Genomic DNA, 23,743 nt, shown 5'->3' on the forward strand with positions numbered 1-23,743 from the left:
CAACACCGCAGAAGTATAAAAAGATCATAAGAGATTACTATAAACAGTTATATAACAACAAATTGGACAACCTAGAAGAAATGGATAAATTTCTAAAAACATACCATCTTTCCAAGACTGAATCAGAAAGAAATAGAAAATCTGAACAGACCAATTACTGAAACAGACCAATTAATGAAATTAAATCAGTAATCAAAAAAACTCCCCCCAAACAAAAGTCCAGGACCAGATGGCTTCACAGATGAATTCTACCAAACATTTAAAGAAGACTTAATATCTATTGTTCTCACACTATTCCAAAAAACTGAAGAGAATTCAATTTTCAAATTCATTCTACCAGGCCAGCATTACCCTGACAGCAAAATCAGACAAAGATACTACAAAGAAAGAAAATTAGAGGCCAATATCCCTGATGAACACAGATGCAAAAATCCTCAACAAAATAAGAGCAAACCAAAGTCAGCAATACATTAAAAGGATCACACATCATGATCATATGGGATTTACCTCAGGGATACAAGGATGATTCAATATCTGCAGATCAATCAACCTGATACACTACATTAACAATATGAACAGTAAAAATCATATATCATCTCAACAGATGCAGAAAAAGCTTCTGACAAAATTCAACATCGCTTTATGCTAAAACCTCTCAACAAAGTGGATATACAGGGAACATACCTCAACATAATAAAGGCCATATATGACAAACCCACAGCTAACATACTCAACAGTGAAAAGCTGAAAGCATTTCCTCTAAGGTCAGGAACAAGACAAGGATGCCCACTCTTGCCACTTCTATTCAATGTAGTATTGGAAATCCTAGACACAGCAATCAGACTAGAAAAAGAAATAAAAGGCATCCAAATTGGAAAGGAAGAAGTAAAACTGTCACTGATGACATGATACTATATATAGAAAACCCTAAAGACTCCACCAAAAAACTATTAGAACTAATAAATGAATTCAGTAAAGTTGCATAAAATTAATATACAGAAATCTGTTGCATTTCTATTCACTAATAACAATCCATCAGAGAAAGAAATTAAGAAAACAATGCCATTTACAATCGCATCAAAAAAATAAAATACCTAAGAATAAATTTAGCCAAGAAGGTGAAAGACCTGTATTCTGGAAACTGTAAGACATTGATGAAAGAAACTGAAGACAACACAAATAAATGGAAAGATACATATACCATGTTTATGGACTGGAAGAATCAATATTGTTAAAATGTCCTTACTACCCAAAGCAATCTACAGGTTCAATGCACTCACCATCAAAATACCCATGGCATTTTTCACAGAACTAGAACCAATAATCCTAAAACTTGTAGGGAACCACCAAAGACCCCAAATAGCCAAAGCAATCTTGAGAAAAAAGAACAAAGCTGGAGATATCACATGCCCTGATTTCAAACTATACTACATCACTGCAGTAATCAAAACAGAATAGAGAGCTCAGAAATAAACCCACACTTATATGGTCAATTTATCTATGACAATGGCAGCAAAAATACACAATGGAGAAAAGACAGCATCTTCAATAAATGGTGTTGGGAAACCCGGATAGCTACATGCAAAGGAGTGAAACTGGACCATTTTCTTGTATCATATACAAAAACAAATTAAAAATGGGTTTAAGACTTAAACATAAGACCTGAAACCATAAAACACCTAGAAGAAAACATAGGTAGTACACTCTTTAATGTCAGTCTTAGAAGTATTTTTTTGGATTTGTCTCCTCAGGCAAGGGAAACAAAAGCAAAAATAAGTAAGTGGGATTACATCAAACTAATAAGCTTTTACGCGGCGGAAGAAATCTTTAATAAAATGAAAAGGCAACCTACTTAATGGGAGAAGATATTTGCCAATGATATATCCACGTGTGTGTGTGTGTGTGTGTGTGTGTGTGTATATATATATATATATATATATATATATATTTCTTAAAAAGGAAATCATACAACTCTGTAACAAAAACAACCAATCCCATTAAAAAATGGTCAGAGAGCCTGAACAGCCCTTTCTCCAAAGAAGACATACAAATGGCCAAGAAAAACATGATAAGATACTCAACATTACTAACCACCAATAATCATCAGGGAAATCAAAAGCACAATGAGATATCACCTCACATCTGTCATAATGGCTGTCATCAAAAAGACAAGAAACAAGTGTTGGCAAGGATGTGAAGAAAAGGGAACCCTCGTGTACTGTTGGCAGGAACGTAAATTGGTGCAGCCACCATGGAAAACAGTAAGGAGGTCCCTCAAAAATTAAAAACAGAACTACCATACGATCTAGCAATTCCACTTCTGGGTATTCACTCAAAGAAAACAAAAACACTGATTTGATATATGCACCGCAATGTTCACTGCAGCATTATTTACGATAGCCAAGATATGGAAATAACCTAAATGCCCAACCTAAGTGGATAAAAAAGATGTGGCATATGTATACAATGGAATACTACTCAGCCATAAAAAAAAAGGACTTCCCTGGTGGCGCAGTGGTTAAGAATCCGCCTGCCAATGCAGGGGACACAGGTTCAAGCCCTGGTCCGGGAAGATCTCACATGTCGCAGAGCAACTAAGCCTGTGTACCACAACTACTGAACCTGTGCTCTAGAGCCCATGGGCCACAATTACTGAGCCCGTGTGCCACAACTCCTGAAGCCATGGGCCTAGAGCCTGTGCTCCACAAGAGAAGCCACTGCAATGAGAAGCCAGGGCACCGCAACAAGAGAAAGCCCACATGCAGCAATGAAGACCCAATGCAGCCAAAAATAAATAAATAAATAAATAATTTTTTTAAAAAAAAATGAAATCTTGCCATTTGCAACAACATGGATGGAACTAGAGGGTATTATGCTAAGTTAAATAAGTCAGACAGAGACAAATACTGCATAATCTCACTTATACGTGGAATCTAAAAAACAAAACAAATGAACAAACAAAACAGAAACAGACTTATAGACACAGAGAGCAAATTGGTGGTTTCCAGAGGTTAGGGGATGCATGAAATAGGTGAAAGGCATTAAGAGGTTACAAACTTCCAGTTATAAAATAATTAAGTCACAGGGATATAATATACAACATAAGGAATATAGTCAATAATACTGTAATAATTTTGTATTGTGAGAGATGGCTGGCTACTAGACTTACTGTGGTGATCACTTGTGATGTATTTAAATGTTGAATCATTATGTTCACCTGAACATAATGCCAACTATACTTCAATTAAAAAAAAAAGTTAAGGGCTTCTCTGGTGGCGCAGTGGTTGAGAATCCGCCGGCCGATGCAGGGGACACAGGTTCGTGCCCCGATCCGGGAAGATCCCACATGCCGCGGAGCGGCTGGGCCCATGAGCCATGGCCGCTGAGCCTGCGCGTCCGGAGCCTGTGCTCCGCAATGGGAGAGGCCACAACAGTGAAAGGCCCGCGTACCGCAAAAAAAAAAAAAAAAAGTTAAAAAGGCTAAAGTGACATAAAAACTAAATATCATGCATGAACCTTGAATGAACCCAGGGTTTTTTTAAAAAAAAAGCTATAAAAGACTTCTGGGGACACATGAGGAAATCTGAATGTGGACTAGACATTAGATAATACTATGGAATCAATGTAATTTTCTTAGGTGTGAGAATGGTATTGTGCTTTTTAGGAGATTGTCTTTATTTTGGGGAGATACATACTGTAGTATTTAGGGTGAAATATGTCTATAATTTACCTTCAAATGATTCAAGGGAAAAAAGTCTATATAAATATGTACACATAGACCAAAATATGCATATAAACACACACACGTACACATATACACACTGATACATGTATGTAGAGAGAGAGAGAAAACAAATATGACAGTGTGAACAACTGTTAAGTCTAGGTAGAGGTAACAGGTGCTCAGTGTACAACAGTACAAATTTTCTGTGGGTTTGAACATTTTAATAATAAAAGGTTGCTGGAGGACAAAGTCAGATACTCGAAAGGGGCCTTTGAGACATGGTCCACTCCCCTCAGTTTGCAGATGAAGAAAAGCTAGTGCAGTGGAATGAGCAGGGGACTGAGCCGGAAGACTTGGGCTGTCTTAATCTTAACTTCTGCAACTAAAGTGATAAGCAGTCTTAAGGCAAGATTTACCTTCCTGGGTCCCCTTTTACACATTGGTGAAAGGGATGAATTGGACTTTGTTTACATATCATTATCTCATTTAAGCCTCATAAAAATCTTATGAGGTAGGCATAGATCTTCCTGTTGGGAGGAAATTAGGGTTCAGAGAAGGTCATGGCTATGTGATGGCAAAAATGGGTGTGAGCTGCAGGCTGACACTGGGTCCAGAACCTCTCCCACGATGGCACAAAAACATCCGTGCCTCCTTCAAGTTCTACAATTCTGACTAAGAACTCAACAGAATGTGGTCTGATCCTGAAGCTTGCAAACAAAAGAAAAACAAATCTTCTAAAGGCAACACATATATATTATATGTGGAAGTCAGTCAGGAAATAAGAAATAAGAGTGTAGTTAGTGAAGATTTGAGGTTCTGAAATTTTATCTGAACTCCAGAGGAGATAATGTTAAAGAAGTTAGGTTTTATATTCCACTTCTTCCTTCCAAAATGAGGATATTGTCTGTCTATCTGACTGTCCATCCGTCTTCTACTTATATCTAAAGGATATGAACTATTACATACTAGGGTGGGACCCCCTGGAATTTTGCTCAGTCTCAATTCTAAAGGGATACTCTGGTCACTGCACTGATGCATTGAAGAGGCATTAAACTTTACAGTTAATTCTCCAGGTCACTTCTTTCCAGTGGTGTCCACTGGGGCTTTAGGAGTCAAAAGTGGGGTTCTAGCAATAGTTGATTCCTCCCAAAATTTGAGGAGAATAAGCAGAGATATCTTAGAGCTATAAAAATGCTCTATTTTTTTAAACTAATGATCTAGATCTGATTGATATAAAGAAGCAATCAGTTTCAAACTACCACCAACCTTTGTGGCGGATATAAGGCTTTATCTGGTTCCAGACTTTGGTCAGCAGGCTGAGTTTCAGACGGTTATAAGGTGAATTTGATACTAAGTTTGCAAGGCACTGCAAAACACAAAGAAGAGCTCATCAGTGGGCCCGATATAGTCACAGCATAGAGACAAAATTTTAGAGCCTTTAATTTAAAAAGTCTTTATACTTATTTAAAAATCAGTCCTTTTTTTTTTTTTTTTTCAGGGGGAATAGCACTTGTATTCTCATTGGTCCAACTTAATACTAAAGATAAAGCAGTATTTTTAGTAAAACATGTGTGCGGACATACAGAGATTGTAGGTATGATCAGACAAGTAGGAACAGACTTTCAAACAGGATATCTTTAATAAAATTACTACTTAGTTATATTCTTAAGTCAATTCACTTTTGGGCAATATAAACATGCAAAAAGAGAGAAACTGCCTTTGTTAACTCACCAATAACTTGGCACATTTACCTTAATTATCTGAGTAAGGGTCTGTGAGGATGATTCAGCCACCAAAGCTAACAAAAGACATCTGTGCAACTCTTTAATGCTAGAAGCGATCATTACAGAAAAGGGAGTGAAAGCCCTTCTGTGGTCACTGGTATCTTCAGCAACAGAAAGAAACTGCTTTGAGCCTTCCAAGATGGCAGATAAAACTTGCAGAGCACAGGCACGCGTCTGAAATTTCAGGATGATGCACATCAGTTAGAACTCAAGACTCGAATCCCCTTCTTCCTATATATATGTTTTTCATTTTCAAAGTATTTAGGATCCCTTTAATTAGAGGAATAAAGGCAATGTGATTATCCATCAGGCCCTAAGAGCAGCCGTGAACTAAGCCACCTGGGCGCTGCCCCACCCCCACACTTCAAAAAACCAACAGAGCCTCAAATCACATGGCTGTTAGGGTTTGCTACTGTAAGGAATAAGCCTAAGCTGCACCACAGTATAAAAACCTGATGTCACAAGCATGAAAATAACTTAAAGATGAGAAGCCTAGTTTATTAAAGCATAAAGCCAAATGAAAAGAGAAAAGCAAACTGCCTGTGGGCAGGAAAAACTACATGCATCTAGGGTCTGTTTCATATCAAAGTTCCTGAGGACCTTCTGCTTTACGTTCCAACCTAAAGCATCCATGAGTGCTCAATATTAATTATGTAGGATACTAGAAACTTTGTGCATACTCAGCTTGGCAGGCACCATTAGTGACCCAGCTTTCAGAAATATTCTTAGGTACAGAAAATAAAATCTGCAATAAAATCTTTGATACTCAAGGGAATACTATTAAATATAACTTTATGGATAGAAAGGAAAACGTGCACCTTTATCAATGGACGGCTGTATCTATCAGGAATAGTGCCACTGCATTAAGATTTTCTTTATATGCTTAAAAGATTACTTGTAATTGGTATTCTGATGATTCTGCAGTATTAAAACTCAGAAAAGAAAAAAAGAAAGGAAAAGAAAGCCAATTTAACCAAAATGGAATGTAGGTGATAAATGCAGGACTACTAATATGAAATAATACTGTACCCTCTTTGGTCAGCTCACCCCAAAATGTCAATTAAACCTTTCAGTCAGATATTTAAAAAGCAAGGAATCAACATTATAATTCTAGGATCTAATCTAAGTATCTACTCAATATGAAGCATATCTGAGTTTGGTGTGAAAAGGGTTTTCCAGAAAATCTTCAACTGTTATCTCCAAATTACCAAGAAATAAATCATTTCTGCATGCTTTTTGTAGAATGGAATCATAAACAAAAAACTAAAGATTTATTGCTTTGAGAACAAATTTGTAGTATAGTAGTACGAGTCTTTGGAATTAAGCATAATCACTTAAGGAAGGCAGGAAGTTGACAACGTATTAGGAAAGTGTGTGTGAGAGAGACAGAGGGACAGAGAGAGAGCTCGTGCACAAGTCAGCTGGTCCAAGAACTCAGATGAGGCGCTAGGAACCCTTTTCCATAAAGCGCCAGTGGCACAGATTTTATAGTCTAGACTCCGCAGGCCACGGAGTCTCTGTTGCGACCACTCGACTCTGCTATGGGAGCACAGACACCGTACAAAGAAATACATGTGACTGTGTTCAAATAAAATTTTACTTATGGACAGTGACATCTGAATTTCATATAAATTTTACATGTCAAAAAATATTATTCTTTTGATTAAAAAAATGATTTTGAAAGCGTAAAAACCATTCTTAGATCATAGGTCATACAAAAACTGGTAGTTGGCCAGACTGGGCCCACAGGCCATAGACCGCCAACCTCTGATTAGATCGTTGGCTGGTCTTAACCGAAAAAGGCGGATGTTATGCTAAACCTCCATTTCTTTAGAACATAATTAAAAATTACAATTTCAACAGCTCACAAACCAAATAAAATTAAAAGCCAAGTTGTAGAAAGAAATAAACTAATACTCAAAAGTAAAAATTTTTCAGCTCAATTAACTTTGGTACCCAAAGTGGGAAAAAGCATTCATAACTATCACAGATGAAAACAAAAGAATGTCACTGAAATTAGTCATTTTTTACCATCGAGGTATAAAATCTATATGGAAATACGATACTACATCGAATTTTACTTCTCATAGTGCTGATTTATTTCCTTTAAACACAGTTTAATATACCTTTGTTGTTATAAAAATGCTATTCATGACCCTGAATCAGGTTCAAGTTCTGCTTCATTTATTTTTATATCAATATTTAATACTGTTTACCATTCTAATCAGCACTTCCAGCAGAAAGTACTGATGTACAAGCAAACCATAAGAGGTGCAGCTCTCCAGAGAGCTCATTTTGTTAAGTTTTTATTGTCTGAATATTTACATTGGTAGATGAAAGCCTTTTTAATCTTATAAACATCAGTGCACTCAGTTTCACTAGAGGGTAGTTTTACCTCCTTGGGCACGACGCCTTGTTCAAAGGTAATGAAACAAGAAAGCACTTTTCCTTTTTTGCTATTTAAGGATATAGTAGAAATTTTTGCTGAGGTAGCTCAGTCAATCCTTATTTTTTCTTTTTTTATGTATGTTCAGTCTCAGCATATTTCTGGGAGAGTGATGAAGTCGTCACTGCTGGGAATGGCTACCACTGAGGTTTCAATGCAGGGCACCTGGCTGTGCTTGTCTTTGTCCAAGTCCTGATCCTTCTTCACATATGTTCAGGGTTAATTTCATTTGAGCACACCCCCAAAGTTGGGTGCCTTTTAGGTGGAGGCATGTGCATACTGTGTCAAGGTCTCTAGATTTAGAGACCTCCAAGCAAAGGTCACCTGTTCTTAACTGACCATGAAAGAGGAAACCTGATTACCTACCATTCCGTGACAGTTAAAAGTTTCAACTCTTTATCCTCTTTCCTAGTTATGCTATCTATTATCTAGATTTTGATTTGTTTCCACATTTCATAGCTCTCTAAAAGAGAAACAAATAATCATCGTGGAATTTGAAAATCAGGATAATTCTAAAGGTACCAAGAGGAAGGTATGCCCTACAGTTTGTCCCTTAGGTCACGTCTTGTTGATATATATACATAATCTACTTTTGTAACACCTGAGGAAATCATATAGAAGAAATTCTTAAATTAGTCATATTGTTACTAGTAGCATTTCTGAAGCACATTTCCAGCATGTAAACACGTGACAATTTCCCAAGTACCATCACACTGCCAAATCCTAGAGGAAATTTCTAAGTTTTCTCCTTCTCATTGAACCATTCTAGCATCTTACATTCCAGTTTCCTGAGAGTAATCCCTGTCATTGTTGGTGTTCTGAATGGAGTAGTCCAATCATGTTTCCTTCTGTCCATTTCTCTATGGAAAATTTCTCAGTATATCAGTGACAATTGTGCTTCCAATTGAATCTACCATAGGTCATATCAGAGCTGCCATGAACTCAAAACCATCATTACTGTGTACTTCAAGGAGAAGAGACACTATTTTTGTCTTATCATGTTTCATCCTGCTAAGACAAACTTCAGTCTATACTATCCAACTCTATACTCAATAAGCACCTGAGATGACCACTCAGCTTTTACACATGGCTGCATCTTTTAACCCAGCTCTGATTAATCCAGAATGCTGTTCTATTCCAATGACATGAACTAGTACTTTTTTTCTGGCCATTTCTTGTGGCATGTGGGATCTTAGTTCCCCAACCAGGGATTGAACCCATGCCCCCCGCAGTTGAAGCACAGGGTCTTAACCACTGGACTGCCAGGGAAGTCCATGAACTAGTACTTTTAATTTTTGCACGTAACTTTCTAGAAGTCTTTCTAAAAAGCCTCTCTCACTGACAGCATCTACCAAAACACTTTTTTCTAACATGGGTCTTGGTTCACAATTAACTACACCATGCACAGTTTGCAGTGGTGCGCTCCAAGACCCGTTGTGGACAATTATCATGACCCTTATTTACACCCTTCTAAACCTAGTATCTGCTAAAAAATCTGAGTATATTCATTTCGCTTGCCATTACACTGAACTCATGAATTTTAATCATTACTTTGATCTTTTAAAAAACCTGTATAAGAATGATGACTGGTCTTCCCTTTCTCCAGGACCTTTGTGTGGCTTTCGTGCTAGGCCTAGGACTTCTCCAGAAGGGAGTTCTATATTTTTTTTCACTCATCATGTCTCTTGCATTACTGAAATTAAACAGCAAGAACATATGTAAGAAGTACCCAAATCAAGGAGGACCACTTTGCAGTAAGTAAAATTTCTCATGGCCATTCAAATGTAAGTGTTTGAAAAATACAAAGATATATATATACATCATGAAAATTATTTCTATCTACTTTCATCTCCATCTCCTTGGCTACTTATGGCAGCTCCCCTCAGCTGGAGGGTCTTCAAAAACATAAATACATATATATATATATATATTTTTTTTCAACCTTCATAGCAGTTTTGCTTCCAATTACTAGAATGGCCTCATTATTTATTTATTTGCCACCACCATTTTTCAGGTTCTCATTTGCTGATGATTCAGTCAATCTGAAAAATTTCTACTGGTTTAACTATTTAGTATATTGGGTATTTGAAATACCGTATACAAGGCATTTTTTTGTGTGCATAATTGAGGCTAGTTTATTTTTCTTCACCTTGTAAAAGTGTTGAAGGGTCATTTAGAAGTTTTCTTATATAGTAATTAGCTAGTCAAGGAGATGATCAAAGGGAGTTTCAATGTATGATGGATTGCTAGTCCTCCTTACTTTTAAGGGAAACATCTTAAAACCAGAAAATAATACTATTGGCCTAACTAAAACTATTCATTTTGAGAGGGTAGGTTAATTACCTGAGGATACCAGATGCCATGTAGCATGACTTTTTAATGTTCATTATTGTAAGAGGAATCTAAACAGCAGACTGTTTTCCTTATTTGGGTAAAAAGCTAACTTCTGGAAAAGAGCTAACATATCCAAGAAGAGGTAAATATTTGATCAGCCATAGTTACCTTGCTGTAGCTATCCATGACTGCCAAGTTACTTTTCCTTCTTTTCTAAAAATAAGTATTTCTCATTAAAATATGTATTACTATTTATTACATGTGACTTGAAAAATATGGAAAAGTTGAAGGAAAAAACCCACTGTTGGGATCATATAATTCTATATCCTATACTTTCATAAAGCATCATCAGCATTTCCCTAAGCCTTATACATCTTTCATAACCATTATATACCATGATATTCCAGTGAGTATTAAAGCCATTTTTAACTTCTATTATAAACACCATAGCAATCGACATTTTCATAAAAGAGAGAGAAGCACAGCTGTTTCGGCGCAGCTCAAAGAGGACACTGAAACAATAACTCAGTGTGCTCATGCTTCAAGCAAGCCCTGGGGCAGGAGGTGAGCTCAGTGTGATCTCCCTCTACCTGATATTCACATAAGCCCATTTCCTATCCTCCTGCCCATTTAGTGGTTCTCAAGTCAGGACTTGGGTCCGTATTAATAAGAGCCTTGTTCAGATAAGATCAGATGGGGCAGAGAAAACAACAAAGACTTGTAAAGATTTTCTTCCTTGTTATAACACTTAGAATTTAAATGCTCTTACCTTTGGAGAAGGATCTTTTAACGTGAGAGTCATCAAGGACACAGACTGTGGGCTTCCAAGCTCAGGTGTATCAGGAACAAAGGCTGACCAGTAGCCGTAAAGAACTTTTTTTTCTATTGATTTTATAGTAGAAAGAAAACAGGCTAATGCTCCTTGGCGAACTTTGGCTTGGTAAGACCTTTAATAACCAAAAGAAGGAAGAAAAAAGCCTTTTAATTGTTTTGAAAAACATAAGCACGAAATGCTATTTATTCCAGCCAGCTCAAATGATACAGTGGGAAATTCAACATTCTAAATGAATCTGAAAGATGCCAACATTTTAAAAATTATTTCAAAATGTGATCAAAACATGTTAAAGCAATTTGTTTATCTAACAAGTTAATAAAGTCAACAATTAAAAACACACAACTAGATAGAGAATAAGAGGGCAACATTTTGATATTAGGAAATCAGTATGAAATATGAGGTACTGCAGAGTATCCATTCATCCAACAGATACGTATTGAGAATCCTTACGTATGTGCCAGGCACTGTGCTGAGGCTGGCAGACATAAACTAAGCCCCTGCCCTTGACAAGCTTATTAATGGCAGAGACACAGAGTTAAAGAGATTACAACACAGTAATCAGAGATAAGTCAAACAGTCCCATAGGAGGGGTACCTAAGCCGGAATGGGGGTCAGAAAAGGCTTCTCAGAGTATATGATCGCTGAGCTCATACTGAAGATGGGTAGTGGTTAACAAGGCAAAAGGCAAAAAAAAGTGAAAGAAAGAACAACTCAGGCAGAGGAACCACATGTACAAAGGCAGATAAGAGAACAATGCAAAATGCATAGTCATACCAAGTCCCAAATAAATGAGACCCTTCCAAGTTAAATCACACGCGGCAGTCAGACTCTTAAGCAAGGTCAGAAACGTATACACATAACTTAGAAGATAAGGCGTAAAAACAGAACAAAATACCACTACCTCACTTTACTCTGCATGCCTCCTTCAGCATCAGAATAGTCTGACTCACTACTGCTGACTCTCTTCCAACTGGAAGAACTGAAGGATGAGGAGACTTGGTCTTTTCCTGCAGCTCCACTTGCAGCTAATGGCAAACGCGGAACACCCAGGGAGGAGGGGCACTGAGTGTCCCCTTTATGCGGGTTCAGTCTGCCTGAGCCAGTGACTGGGGCTACTTCTCTTTCACCACTGGATTCTTCCTCCTCCTCCTCTCCTTGCTGGATTTTCTTCGCTTTTACTTTTGATTTTTTCCTTTTATTCTGATTTTAGGAGCAAATGAAAACATATATATGATAGCTATTGGTAACTTCTCATTTGATAATTACTAAATATGTCCCCAACACGTAGTATGGATAAAGAAGAGGAGAAGAGAAAAAAGCGGCACTTCATACTCCATGCGTCAGGCACTATACTAAGTGGTTCTGTACACCTTACTGGACCACAAGAAACAAGGGAGGAAATACATGGGACAGAGCAAAACTTGTGACCTGGGTTTAGATTCTACATCTGTGATCCTGGGCAAATCACTTAGCCTGGCTGAGCTTGCCTCATCTGTTTAAGTACGGACTAATGCCACCTTCCTTGTACGGCTGTGAAGGCATTCAGCCTTCTCAACAAAGGTTCTGCAAAAGATCAAGGTCTACAGAAAATGACTTGAGTGACTATTTTCTCAGGTCTCCCAAACAGGATACGCAGCTAGCACCACTCCAGATGCACAGGAGGGATGTTACTCCTTTACAAACTATCCAGGTTTTAGAGCACTGGGGCTTTGTAGATTTAAAGTAAAAGCCTGGGACTTCCCTGGTGGTCCAGTGGTTAAGACTCCACACTTCCACTACAGGGGGCACGGGTTCGATCCCTGATCGGGGAACTAAGATCCTGCATGCCGTGCGGCGCAGCCAAAGAAACAAAAATCTTAAAGTAAAAGCCAGTTTCTTTCTCTTCTGCTACTTCCTTCTTTCGGACATCCAAAGATCTTTGGAATCTGTGCTCTCCTCTGCATTCTCAAGGTCCCTAACCTTTAGGAGAGAAGGTCCTCATGACTTCTACCTTGAGTTATTAATGTGGCTCCAGACTCACACCCTTTTACTTGCTATCACAGTGATTTCTCTGAAATGCCAATCTGATCATATCACTCCCCTATATCAGATGCTTCATTTCCACCACCTATAAGATAAAAACCCAAACTCCTTAGCACACTGTGTATGACCCTTATGATTTGGCCTCTGCTACACACTTGTCCCACCTTCCCGTCCACACACCTGACACTCTAGCCCATTGTTCAACTCGCATTCCCTAAGTCCGTGTACCTGTTGTTCCCTTTGAATAAAACATTCTCCTTCCTTCTCTATGCTATTACTCATTCTTGAGGCTCAGGTTAGCCACTATATCTTTTAAAAAGCACCCCCTTACTCCTCTATTGGTTGCCCTGAATGTGCTCCTAGAATACCCCGTGAATATTCTGTTGAAAGAAATCGTAATACTGCACTGTAGTTGTTTACTTATCCACCTTCACTTTCTCCCCCCAATTCCTAAAACCACAACCTATGTTCCTAATGCTTAGCACAATGTCTGGGATATAACAGATGCTCAGTAAATGTTGAGTAAGTGAATGAGTGAAAGAATTTCTAGTTATAAGCATTTTAATCAGGTACTACATTTCTAGGTGTAATACCTCAGCCGTATATCTGTATGCTTCAGGTTCTCCAACAGCCACAGGAGGGAGATGACAGCTATCTGGAAAGACTGGGAAATCTGGCAGAGGGGCAACGGAGACCTATAATATTTACCAGCCAGCCTTTTGGAGAAAAAGTCTGTTGACCTGTGGTGTTGAGCATTTGAGGGATGCGGATGCTTGGCTATGGGTATAAAGCGAATGCCCATTTTTATAGCTGTTACATTGCCTAGACCGCTTAGAAGTGCAAGATGTTCTAACTGGTAGTTTTAGCAGTCTGATGAATTTAAATTTACTATGCTAAAAACCCTAAGTTGAAATAAAATTCAAGGTGAGCCTTTGGCACAGCAGTGATGCAAATCATAGAAAACACACATAGCAAGCAATGAAAAACAACCCACAACTTAAATCTAAATATACGTAAATGTACCACAGCTGGTCGAGAAGTGCTGGATTCTGTCTGCTGCGGTTTCATGGGTGGTCGTCCATCATACTGAGGAAGTGGAGTGGGGTACAACACCGTGGGCATCTCTATGTTTAGTCCAGGGAGTCCATGGAACATGGTTTTCTAATAATGATGATTAAGGAACACACACACATACAACAAATCATAAAACAGAATTTTTCACCATGTTCTGAATCACACAGATGAACAGATTAACGTTTAAAAGCTTTATTAAGGAAACTGAGATGAGACAGAAAATAGATACCCTGACGGTTTAGAGCTTAAAGGAGAGTTTATAATTTCATCTAGACCAGAGGGATCTGGCTTGGCCAGATCAGGTTAAACTTTAGATGCTAGTTTATTTACTTACTACTTTTACTTACTAATTTAAAAAATTTATCCAATCAGTTTTGTCCAATATTTTATCTATAATTTTTTTAACCAATCTATCCTTTTATTTAGCATATCCATGTCCAAATCTAGCTTTCTGTTATCTATTAGGGAGTAGGGGAGATGGTACAGGAAAAGAATTAAAGTTTTAGTCATGCTAAGTTATCATACATGGCTTTGATCTAAGGCCACCACAAAGTTTCTTACTATTTCTTGGCTGAACTGAAGACAGCTGGATGCCCAGAGAGGTTGATCTGACTCTCCCACTGACTGGCAGGCTCAGAAGCCAAAGAATGGCAGCCTAACGATACACATCTTGATTGGCCTGCTTACTACATGGGAGCTAAAGCCAAGGAGACGCACTGGTTCCTCTTTCAAGTCCAAACAGATTCAAGATAATCTAAAATTAAATAATCTACAGATCATACCTCATAACCTATTCCCAATAAAATTTTAGAATTTTCATAAATTTACTAAAGCAAGATTCAGTCTTTTCAGTTCTTAATTTTATTTTATTTTTAATTAATTTATTTATTTTTGGCTGCATTGGGTCTTCGTTGCTGCACATGGGCTTTTCTCTAGTTGCGGCAAGCGGGTGCTACTCTTTGTTGCAGTGCACGGGCTTCTCACTGTGGTGGCTTCTCTTGTTGCGGAGCACAGGCTCCAGGCGCGCGGGCTTCAGTAGCTGTGGCTTGCGGGCTCCAGAGCGCAGGCTCAGTAGTCGTGGTGCACGGGCTTAGCTGCTCCACGGCATCTGGAATCTTCCTGGACCAGGGCTTGAACCCATGTCCCCTGTGTTGGCGGGCGGATTCTTAACCACTGTGCCACCAGGGAAGTCCCGGTTCTTAATTTTAAATACGTTTAAATATGAACATTTTATTCTTCTCTCTTAAAATACAATACCCTAAAGCTAGCCTTGGAGTAATGATGTAAACTGGTCCTTATGTCTGGGGTGTAAAGAGGAAAGACACTAACCACATGAGGACCTGGGGTTTAAACGGGCAATGCCTTACCTTTAGCACAGCCAGAAGAGCTCCAAGTTCATCAGTCTGTGTCAGTTTCATCTTCCCACCATTTAGAAGAGACTGTATACCTTTTAATGCATTTTGTAACAACTAGAGGGAAAAAGGAGACCAAGTTAAAAGGTAAATGAAATTTGGTTGTTCAGGGACCAACTTTCTAGCACCACGTAGGATGGAGAAAGAAAAGTCTTTAGATGATGAAAAAACTTTAGACAGGGGAGGGGAAAAAAAAGAGCAGAGATGAGGATCCAGAGAAGAAAGCTGATGAGCTACTACTAATTATTTTCTAGAAGAATGGAGTGCTTCTATTGAATAAGAGTGGTCTCTTCGTACATGTTTATAAACCCGCACATACTAATCGTGAGCAAGAAAAAAAAAAGAAGAGATGTTTAGTGGGAAGAGTACGACAGCAATAAAAATGTGGCAGCAGAGACTGGAAACAGGAAATCCCTATCATGCAGTAACCAAAGCAGCTCTTTTCACAGCAGCTCTTAAAAGCAAAGAAATGTATGTGGGGACAGGTTTCTAGAGGGCAATTCTGATCAAGATTAATTTTTTGGCCAGTAATGTCATTTCTAGGGTTCCGTCCTTAAGAAATACTCCCTACAGGGAAAGGATGTGAACTGCAGCCTTGTTTGAAATAGTGGAATCGCTGAAAAAAACTTTAATTTTCCATCAATTATGATAATTATTTAAGAAGCTAACCCTCTGCTACATGTGAAACTTAACAATAATAGCAAGCACTTTTCCAAGCATATTTAAGTGCTTTTATGAACAGTTCATATACACCTCATAAGACCTCTACAAGGTGGTTATTTCTCCCATTTCAGAGATGAGGAACACGTAGGCTCAAGAAGTTAAGTAAATTGCCAAGGTCTCCCAGCTACAGCAGTTAGAAAGCATGAAGTACATCAACAGGTATTGAAAAGATGTCCAAGATATATTAAGTTTAAAAAGGAGCGAGAGCTGCAAAACAGCATATTAAATATGATCCCACTTAAAAATTATAAATATGCTCATTTATATACAAAAAAAATCTGGGGTCATGTAGAACAAATTGTTCCCAGTGGTTCCATCTAAGCTGGGGACTATAAGAAACTTTCGCCATCTTTGATTTGTAATTTTTGAAATGTGTCACTTTGAATTTAAATCATGCTAATAAACTGTCATATTTGCATCAGGTTTTTTAAACAAATAATAAAATATTGCAGATATTGTTGAAATCCACTCCTTTCCCTTCCAACTAAAAGACAGTCACTAGTCAGAAATTTTTTATTTCCACTTTTACAGTCAGGAGGGTAAAAATAGTTTAAGAACCTAGAATTGTAAAACAAACAAACAAAATGGCAAAACAAAACAAACAAAAATAATTTCTTGTAATTTAAACCTGAAAGATATGGGTTCAGCCTTTTTAGGTTATAAACACCCCCTTATGCCTATATCTCTAGACAAAACTAATACAGCAACAAAATTAAACTCTTTAATAGCAGCTTTTGTTCTACTGCTGCTTCTAAACACATCTGTAACAGTCAGAGGATTAGTGGTAGTCTCACCTACCATGCAAAACGTGATATCATCCATATCAGATGATTTTGGAGACTGTAAAGTGGTCAAGAAAGCTTGGAAGCAGATATTTTGGTACGGCTCCTCCAAGTACGGCTGTCCTGGCACACTAAAACACATATAGAAAAAGCAGCTTCAACTCAGTCGCCTTTGAAATGGGGCTTGCAAAAGAATAAGAATTAAAAGTAACAGCGATACTGACTAATGGAGTTGGAATATACCCTTGAATGAAACTGTATCATAGAAGATTGTGCACTCCGGTTAATTAACTACTGCTGTGGACAGGCACGAGGCTGGAACGAATAGGAAGAAGAATGGTTTCCACAGGGAAAAGTTACAGAAGTCTGCAGTGAAACAAGTACACAGAAAGCGAAATCTTTTTTTATTACGCTTTTCAGTTCTTAGAGGGAGATAATGCAGACAGGTTGTCAAGCTAGAATCACACAGCTGAAGCTGCCTTCCTAGCCACTGGACAACACTGCAATGTAGAGACAAGATATTACACATCAGTTCAAGCTTGTGCCACTCATTTTCTATTGCATGAATTTAGAATTGGGCAGTTGGGATTGGTTCTGTTTTCTTCAAAGAAATTGGCCTTGACAGATATATCTCACCAAAGCTTAAATTAATATGAATATATCCTTCTAGAAGATTTAATATGGTTAGAATTTATACCAACAGAAAACCTCAACATACTGCACATATATCACTTTTACCATATTTTAGAAATAAAGTCCTACTCTAAGGTCCTAGTCCTTTACTTCTTCATAAGCTTTCTTCACAAGCAACATTGAAATTAAAAATAAACAACATAAGATGATGTCATTAGCAAAAAGCATGGGAAATGCAAAGTAGGTTATTTTTCTAAGTTGGCTCTGGCTTCAGACAGATTGAACCACCTACAAAGGACCCATGAGAGGCCCTATCTCATTACACCTGGGAAATCTGACTGAATCCACATACCTGAGACATAAGTTTGCCATACAATGCACTGCAGCTCTCCTAACTTCAGGGTCCGACTGAGCCAAGTCACTCAGCTTCATCAAGAGTCCGCTCTTGCCAAGCAAGTCTGGGAGGTACTGAAACGACATCACAGCCAATGTTGGCCGAAGAAAAGCTTCTAGGAAAACATTACTTTTTAAATAGATTTCTTTCTTCTTTTTTTTTTAACTAAAGGGAATTTAGGTACCAAAAGACTAGCTGCTAGGTAAATCCTTCAGATAGGCATGCAAAAATATGCCCCCAAAACATCAGTAAGGATCAGCACTCCCAGCCTAGGTTGTTGCTGAAGCTCTTTCATCTCGGCTGCACAGCTGAAGGGTAATGATAATAATAATAATGATTAATATTTACCAAGTGCCAAGCACTTTACAAGTGGACTTCACCCTCAGAGGAACTATTTTACACGTGAGAAAACGAGGCTCAAGAGTGACTGAGGAAGGGTGACTCGACGTTACACATCTAATGAATGGCAGGACAGAAACCTGAACACAGGCTTGCTGGTTCAGGGCCTGTGCCCCCAACCTTTCAAAGGAAAGACAGATGCAGTTTAAACTACCTTTTGACACTTTGAGCCATTGCAGTAAACCAGGGCTGCCAAGGCTTGGAGAATCTGCATGTGTGTCCAGGAACTGCACTGCTGAATAGCAGAAATAGTATATGCCAACAGGAAATCCAGGTTCTGTTCATCAACAATCACCTATCCAGAGAGGGGGAAAAAATTATATGATCTAACTTCTAGAAAAATAGTCAATCCTTTTCAGACATGAATGCTCACCTGAATCAAGCTGTGTAAGAGACAGAGAGCACACGTGTATCCATCTTTTTTGTGTCAAAAAAGATCAGCTTTAAAGACCTTGAAAGTTTGATCGAGAGGACCCCCTCCCTGCCCCAGGGCCTTGCTCATTTCTTCCCCTTTACTCCCTCCACTCAAAGTAGAACCTGGCAAAGTCCTTGTAACTTTTCCTTGAACCAGACACTGGCCGCTGTAAATACTCAGATATGTAAGACTCAATCCGCTGAAAACTTTTTTTTTTTTTTTTTTTTTTTTTTGCGGTACTCGGGCCTCTCACCGTTGTGGCCTCTCCCGCTGCGGAGCACAGGCTCCGGACGCGCAGGCTCAGCGGCCATGGCTCACGGGCCCAGCCGCTCCGCGGCATGTGGGATCCTCCAGGACTGGGGCACGAACCCGCGTCCCCTGCATCGGCAGGCAGACTCTCAACCACTGCGCCACCAGGGAAGCCCCGCTGAAAACTTTTAAGTCAACTATGTTTCCTAGTAAACGCTCAACAAATACTTTGTGACTAAATATGTCTGCTGAATAGCTACTATGTCTCTGCCATGATGTGGGGAATATAACAGAAAGAGATAGCATATTCCTGTCCTTAAGGAGTTTATAATTTTATTGGGATAAAGTAGGCTAATCCAAGTACCAATTCATGGACAACTGAAATAAACTGCCACCAAATGTTAGAAACTTGGTTAAGGGCTGTGGGTGCCATGGGTGATTAGGAACTTTTTCAACTGCCAGTGTTAAAAAGATGTTACTGCTGAGAACAGCAAAGATTCAGAAGCCACCACATCAGTTTGAAAAATTCTGAACTTGAAAAGAGCGTTATTTCATTTAGCTAGTCACATGCAGCATACACTGTTGCCTGGTTACCCACTGTTACCTTGGTTACCTCCAGCATATTCAGCCCCTCTTTTCTTGCTGGCAGAATACTGATCTTATTTGGGTGTCTACCTTCCCCACACGAGACCTGAAGGTAAACCCCAATTCTGCTAAGACAGTGGTTTTCCACCAGTGGCAATTTTGTCCCCCAGGGAACACTTGGCAATGTCTGTAGACATTTTTGATTGTTCGAATTGGAGAGATGCTACTGGCATCTAGTGGGTAGAGGCCAGGATGCTGTTAAACATCTTCCAATGCACAGGACAACCCCTCATAGCACAAATTTATCCAATCCAAAATATCAACAGTGCCAAGGATAAGAAACCCTGACATAAGGGCTGAGCTGCATATTATAACCATCTAGGGAGCACAGGTCCTCCAGGTGATTCTAATGGGCAGTCAAGGTTGAAATCCCTTGTTTAAGCCATTCATGGTAATACCATTCCCCTGATCAGACTGCTATAGAGGGGTTCTCCTATGACCTAGGTCTCTCCAGCCTGATATCAGGGAAGAGACTGCTGGAGAGTGAGGCAAGCTTCCTCATTCTTAAATAAAACAGACAAAAAATAAATAGTTCTTTTGCTTCTGCTGGGTGTTATTTATTTTCCATGGGATGCCTGGATTTTAAGTGTGAGAGTTGCTAGCTGAGGATAACCCATCCACTGAAGATGGCAGAAGAGAAAGATGCCAGAAAGCCTCTTAATTATTAAGTGCCCTTAAAGCTGCATCCCTTGGGGCCTGTGATGTAAGATGCTTTTTAAAAAATTATTTAGCTATTCTGGCTTGGCTCTTCTGTTTCTTGCAGCCAGAAGCATCTTAAGATTACATAATGCTAATTGATAAGTTTTGTGCTAACTACATCCACATACTCATGTGGTATAGCTTATAGTAACAGCCTCAAATTTTGAACTGTTCCTAAAAAAAGATACCAGATTTATTTAGCAAGCTGGAGAAGATTCTGAAGAGAGGGGAGCTACAGTACAGACCTTGACATAAATAACAGGGATCTTTTTATCTAGGTCACCTTGCCCCTAAGCTACTTCTTATGTTCTATGAAGACCAAAAGTAGATGACAAAAATGGTAGCTTTGGGAGAGGGGAAAAAATACTGGTAGGAAAGGGGTAGGGAATATTTCAATTTATTCATAGATATGTCTTAGTCAAATATATCTTTCCTGAAAAATTCTAAGACCTGGGGGCTTGAATGATATTGGTTTCCTGAACCAAATGGATAGGAATACCTCTGATGGACAAATCTGTAGAATCTTTTTTTTGGGTCAGAGTTATATTTGTTTTAATATAATTCTTAGTAAGGCATTTGCTTCTCACATTTGCACAGCTTCTGAAAAGACCAGCCTATCATACTTACCACAGATGGAGTATCTCAAAGGTACTTACTTATTCTCAAAATTCATGATCTGAATTACCTATATGATTACCTGTAGTGTGTTAAGTAAATGGTGGATAAGCTGAGACAATTTGCTGACAAGATGATTCTGATTAAGAGGCACCAGCTGGCAAGCTTGGACAAGAAGAGTACTGACGTCCTACCAAAAAAAAAAAAAAAAAAAACAACAGACAATGAAAAGGTGTTATACCTGTTAGCCAAGAGAAGACCCGCCCCCAACACAGCCAAATGAGAAAATAAAGGTGAACGTTCACACTCAAAAAGGGAAAGATGAAATATGAGGCAGAGAGTAGGATGACAGCATGTGCTAAAAAAGGAAAAGAATCAATATGATTTTTCTCAGGCTAAAGACTCCAGAGTCTCTACATATGTAGAGACAGTACAATTAAATAACCAAAGAAAGGATTCCAGAATATAAAAGCACACACTTAAATTAAAAATACCAAAGGGTAAGCAAACCAAATTTGCCATGTCACTGGGAAAATCAGAAATGACACTTGTACAAATTTAATGTAAAATTAGGAATTCTTTTTACCTATTTGCAAATCACACTATTCACTCATCTATTGATGTTTATTGAATTAAAAGGCTCTGAGCACCTTCTCTGTGCCACGTAGTGTGCCAGGTCTTTGGGCTCCAAACATGAACAGACATATTCCTGAATCTCAAAGAGCTCACAATCTAGTGAAAGAGACAGAAATACTATTCACAAATAATTAAAGTGAATTAGGTGCTGAAAGAATTCAGTACAAATTCTGCAGGAATACAGTAATTAGGGAGGTCTTGTGGAGGTGATTTTTAAGCAGAATCTGGAATGATCTGAAGGATGAGTAAAACTCTGCCAGACAGACAAGGCACCGAAAGACACAGCAAGCAAAGGGAATGGAGTGGGCAGGCTTGGAACAGGAGTAGGTGTGGAACACCAGTATGTGGTTGAGGAACAGCAAGTTTTAAAATGACCACACACAGGGCACAGAAGCGGGAGATCCTCCCAAATCAGAGTTTTACTTTTCTAATGAGATTCTTTTCCACTAAAGAAAAGGTCACTCTGGCAGGAGCGCAAAGAATGGTTTGGAGAAGGGCTGGAGATAAGAAGTTAGAGGGGACCAGTGGAACAATCCAGGAGAGTCATCTTGCCTGAGGGCCTAAGGCTTTGGCAATGGGAATTGGGGTGGGGGGGGGGTGGACTGAGAAACATTTCTGACATAGATTCTGAAGAATCCAGATTGGATAGGATCTGGGAGGAAGGAAAGGTGAAGAACCAGTGTCTGCACCTTTGCTCTGTGCGACTGGGCAGACTCCATGTTTGTGTGTGTTGGGGGATGGGACGGATTGGGGATGTAGTGGGTGCATGGAGACAATGAACTAATTTTTAAGAATTGTCAAGTTTGAGGTGCCTGTGAGCACCAGAAAACGGTGGTAAGACTGGGTCAAGAGTTCAGGGAATTCAGTAGCATCCAAGGCCTGATGTGTGTGAATACTATCGCTCAGAGCCAAAGTACTTCTAAAGAGGCGGCAGAGAGTGCGGAGCTACATGGAGTAACAGAAAATGGCTGGGACTTTGAGACACTTTAGTTCCCATTCTAGCTCTGCCTTTTGCCAGCAATATGACGCTGGACCTTTTTTGTGAGCCTCAGTATGTTTATCAGTAAAATAGACCTAATAATACCCACGTTCTAAGATCCCTAAAACCGTGTACGGTACAGTACAGTACGTGGTAGTAAGGAATTTTATACACAAAGTGCTCTGAATGCGGGGAGCGGAGGGGCGGGAAGGTGGCACCAGAGATGGCACCTGCAATGTTATCAGAGCATAAGTTATCAAGCTGGGTTTTGAAAGAAGCTAGTTTGCCAGGCACGGCACGGTTCTTCCAGAAAGGGAGGGCGGAAAGTGTGCCACGGACGGAGGGAGCAAACGAGCCTGCAACTAAGCACTGCGAAGTGGGGGTGCGAAAAGGCTAGAGACGCGGGCGGGAGCCACCAGCTAAGGTCCCTGAAGGGTGGGGCCGGGGCCAGCGGGCCTACCTCCGGGGCCACGCCGCTGCCCTCGCTGTAGTTCTCGGAGATGAGCTGGTCGAAGAGCAGGTGTATCTCGGTGCGGCTGGAGCTGCTGTCATCCGGGCGCAGGGCGCAGAGCCTGGCTGACAAGCAGCGGAATCCACGGCCCTGCTCGAGGGGTGGCTCCCGCTGCGCCTCTTGCGCCGGCCCGCTCGGCAAGGTACCCACAACTTGCGCCGCCGCCATCTTTCCTACGTAGGGCCACAGGGAAATACTTCCGGGGTATTCCCCGCTTCCGCGCGCCAGTTCCGGAAATGCCTGTTTCAAACCGGAACCTGAGGTGGGAGGGGTTCTGAGACTACAGGACCGATCCTCGGACTAGTGCCCTGTGAATGTATATCAGAAATTATGTGGGAGACTTTTTCGCCGCCCACCTCTCCTTGAGCCCTGACTGAAAAGGGGGGACTCTGTCCTCCCAGAGAGTTTGTTACTGGGCAGGGCTGACATTCC

General features: G+C 39.6%; 1 protein-coding gene across 3 annotated transcripts in view; it reads right to left on the bottom strand.

The window, feature by feature from the left end:
* Nucleotides 1-23,519, bottom strand: part of HEATR6 (HEAT repeat containing 6) — a 62,514-nt gene extending 38,995 nt beyond the window's left edge. The window contains exons 1-11 of one of the 3 annotated variants that reach the window (XR_014014073.1): nt 23,261-23,514; nt 21,268-21,375; nt 18,717-18,857; nt 18,122-18,237; nt 17,153-17,267; nt 15,587-15,688; nt 14,169-14,306; nt 12,025-12,323; nt 11,058-11,235; nt 5,476-5,682; nt 4,991-5,090 (exon numbers count right to left, since the gene is read on the bottom strand). Coding sequence is in view for 2 of the 3 variants with exons in the window: in XM_081220538.1 (XP_081076664.1) it covers nt 4,991-5,090; nt 5,476-5,682; nt 11,058-11,235; nt 12,025-12,323; nt 14,169-14,306; nt 15,587-15,688; nt 17,153-17,267; nt 18,122-18,237; nt 18,717-18,857; nt 21,268-21,375; nt 23,261-23,479 (1,723 nt within the window). In the remaining variant the exon portion in view is untranslated. Of the gene's footprint in view, nt 1-4,990; nt 5,091-5,475; nt 5,683-11,057; nt 11,236-12,024; nt 12,324-14,168; nt 14,307-15,586; nt 15,689-17,152; nt 17,268-18,121; nt 18,238-18,716; nt 18,858-21,267; nt 21,376-23,260 lie in introns of all 3 variants that reach the window. The other 2 variants (XM_081220538.1, XM_081220537.1) reach the window with 2 other exon arrangements.
* Nucleotides 23,520-23,743: the final 224 nt, after the last annotated feature.

This window comes from Mesoplodon bidens (assembly GCF_964165515.1).
Source record: "Mesoplodon bidens genome assembly, chromosome: 19".
Taxonomy (NCBI): domain Eukaryota; kingdom Metazoa; phylum Chordata; class Mammalia; order Artiodactyla; family Ziphiidae; genus Mesoplodon; species Mesoplodon bidens.